The sequence below is a fragment of the Bactrocera latifrons genome, unplaced genomic scaffold, assembly GCF_001853355.1.
Source record: "Bactrocera latifrons isolate USDA-ARS-PBARC rearing strain unplaced genomic scaffold, ASM185335v1 scaffold_23, whole genome shotgun sequence".
Classification (NCBI taxonomy): domain Eukaryota; kingdom Metazoa; phylum Arthropoda; class Insecta; order Diptera; family Tephritidae; genus Bactrocera; species Bactrocera latifrons.
This window is the reverse complement of record NW_017535852.1, coordinates 1,922,528-1,925,718: the sequence shown is the minus strand read 5'-3', so window position 1 is coordinate 1,925,718 and position 3,191 is coordinate 1,922,528. Positions and strand designations below refer to the sequence as shown.

At 44.9% G+C, this 3,191-nt stretch overlaps 1 protein-coding gene across 3 annotated transcripts in view; it reads left to right on the top strand.

Moving 5' to 3' along the window:
• The window catches only part of LOC108968781 (helicase domino), a 43,800-nt gene that overhangs the window by 17,206 nt on the left and 23,403 nt on the right, over nt 1-3,191 (top strand). For all 3 annotated transcript variants that reach the window (XM_018933021.1, XM_018933022.1, XM_018933020.1), the window contains exons 5-7: nt 606-1,478; nt 1,549-2,201; nt 2,272-2,855. In XM_018933021.1, coding sequence (XP_018788566.1) covers nt 606-1,478; nt 1,549-2,201; nt 2,272-2,855 — 2,110 coding nt within the window. The remainder of the gene's footprint in view (nt 1-605; nt 1,479-1,548; nt 2,202-2,271; nt 2,856-3,191) is intronic.

Genomic DNA, 3,191 nt, shown 5'->3' with positions numbered 1-3,191 from the left:
TAATTTCTATTTATATTATATTTTTACATATAACAATTTTTTTTTTTATTTATTTTAAAGTATTCGTTTTATAACTTTTCCTTTAATCTCTCGTTCGCACTTTTTCAAGTTCTGTAAAATCGAAATTTTTATCTCACAGGATTTTTCTCGTCATAAAGTGCCATAGAAATAGTTTTTGCGATATTGCCAATTGATTGCTTACAATCCAGAAGCCTAATCACTCTAGATTATCGCAAACAATTATGCAAGTAATCAAATGAGCTGTAGATTAAGTGCCGGTATTATTTGCTAAGGCATTTGTGGTTGAAAGCAACACATTTATTTACTTTATTTATCTACTACTAAGTTCTCAATACCCAATCATCGTCTCATTTCGCTCCTTTTTTTATTTGTTTAAGTATTTAAGCACTAATACCCAATTGATTAATTGGTTTTCTAACGAAAAAATTAGACAATTATTGGTTTTGCCTGTAACGCCTAACGCTTGTTGTTGGTTTCGTATGATTTTTGCATCCCACCAACGCATGTACCGTTGTGTCATTAATTTTTGCTCAAATTTCACTACAATCAACTATAATTTCTTTAACAACTGCTTACTCCTTCAGGTGGCACACCGCTCGTACCTGCTATCGGTAGTAGTGTTGGTGGCGGCTCACCAGCAGTTTTGCGGCGCAATGGTAATGGCGCCAACGCAGCTGCCTCACCCGGCGGCACAACCGGAGTTGGAAGCAGCAACTTACAGACCAACACGCCGGCGACGCCCAATGCCGTGCTGGTGCCGGCGACTGTAAATGGCGGCGGCGCAGTTGCAGCTGCGGCCAGCGGCAGTAGCAGTAGTGTCGCGCTAAGCGGCACCACCAGCAGCCTGAACACGCCCACTACGTCGAATAGTGTGCAGGAGTTTTCATTCAAAGCCAAGCAAGAGGTTTATGTGCTCCAGCGCGTATCCGAATTACAGCGAGAGGGATTATGGACTGAGAAACGTTTGCCAAAACTGCAAGAGCCCAGCCGACCGAAGGCGCATTGGGACTATTTGCTGGAGGAGATGGTCTGGTTGGCGGCGGATTTTGCGCAAGAGCGCAAATGGAAGAAGAATGCGGCAAAGAAATGCGCCAAAATGGTGCAGAAATACTTCCAGGACAAGGCGAATGCAGCGCAGAAAGCGGAGAAGGCGCAAGAGGCGCATCTGAAGCGCATAGCCGCATTCCTGTCGAAGGAGGTGAAAATGTTTTGGTCCAATGTGGAGAAATTGGTGGAGTATAAACACCATACCAAGCTGGAGGAGAAGCGCAAGAAGGCGCTGGATCAGCATTTGAGTTTCATTGTCGATCAGACGGAGAAATTCTCACAGCAATTGGCGGAGGGCATGAATAAGAGCCTCATGGATGCAACGGCCGGTGCCAGTGGTGCGCCTAGCATGGACTCGAGCAGAATATCGTCGCCCAAACGCGAGGCGACGGCGGGCAATGGCTCCGATGGTAAGTTCGAGAGAAATGAAATAAATAAATTTGAGTGAAATTAACGGTATGCATTGTTTGTGCGCTCCAGATGATTTCCGTCCAGAATCCGGTTCCGAGGATGATGAGGAAACAATTGCTAAAGCGGAGGAAGAGGCCGCCGACGTTAAAGAGGAAGTTGCCGCATTGGAAAAAGAATCCCAAATGGATCTAGATGATTTTCTCAAAGATTTACCAAAAGGCTATTTGGAAAATCGTGAGAAAATCATGCTGGAAGAGGAAGAAGAAGATTCCAAAATGGCCACTAGCAGCCAAGAAGACGATGCCGATGATGCCGAATTCGAAGCGAATGAAGAGAGCGATGACGATGAAAACACAATTAGCAAACAAGAAGAAGACGAAATGGATATCGATCATCAGAAGGAAATCGATGATTTGGAAGCAGATAATGACTTGACGGTCGAACAATTGCTGGCCAAATACAAGTCCGGCAAAATTGATGAAYCAACAACGGCAATGACGGCGCGCAACAAGAAGTGTACGCCGCCAGCGAAAAAACGCGCGAAAATCGAAATCGATTCCGACGATGACGAAGTGGCTGACGATGCCAGCAGCGATGGCACGGTCGTTGAAACGGAGAGTGAGTCGGGCGGCGAAGACACCAACGATGAGGAGGCGCCTACGTCCAACGACGAGAGCGAAGAGAATGAGCAGGAAGACGGTTTAAAAAGTCTGCTGGAAGATGTAAGTGCGCAATGCATTCGAAACAATATGTGCGAGGCTTAGTAAAATATTTTACATTTACTATTTTTAGACTGAGGGCAACAGCAAGGATGATATGATTAAAGATGCGGCTGCTTTAGCCGAGAGCATACAACCCAAAGGTAATACGCTATCATCCACAAATGTGGTGACGCCGGTACCATTCCTGCTGAAGCATTCCCTGCGCGAGTACCAGCACATCGGYTTGGATTGGCTGGTCACCATGAATGAGCGCAAACTCAACGGCATACTCGCCGATGAAATGGGCTTGGGTAAGACCATACAAACCATTGCCTTGYTGGCGCATTTGGCCTGTGTCAAAGGCAATTGGGGACCACACTTGATTGTGGTGCCGTCGTCGGTGATGCTCAATTGGGAGATGGAATTCAAGAAGTGGTGTCCGGCCTTCAAAATACTCACCTACTATGGCACGCAGAAAGAGCGTAAGATGAAACGCGTCGGCTGGACGAAACCGAATGCATTTCATGTTTGCATAACGTCCTATAAATTGGTCGTGCAGGATCAGCAGAGTTTTCGGCGAAAAAAATGGAAATATCTGATACTGGATGAGGCGCAGAATATAAAAAATTTCAAGTCACAACGCTGGCAACTGCTGCTGAACTTCTCCACAGAAAGGTGAGTTGTTGTTGTGAATGATTGCGAGTTTGTTTGATTGTGTAGAAACCAACAGCACCATAATCAGTGCTTATTCGATTGCTAAACTAGAATAAGAACTACGCTTGGGTGCTGAAAGCAAACGAATGCTTCAAAGCATTGCTTTCTCAGAGAGACTGCGCAAACTCCACTACGCAGGCTTGTCAAGTGCTTTGTGTACAAAAAACAAGAAAAATATATATTTTGCTGCTTTTTTTTGTAATTTTAATTTTTATTACAACCACAAATTCACTAAACCATCAAAGACCAAGGAGCAACTTGAACAAATGAAGGTTATCAAGAATGCGCCACCGTCAC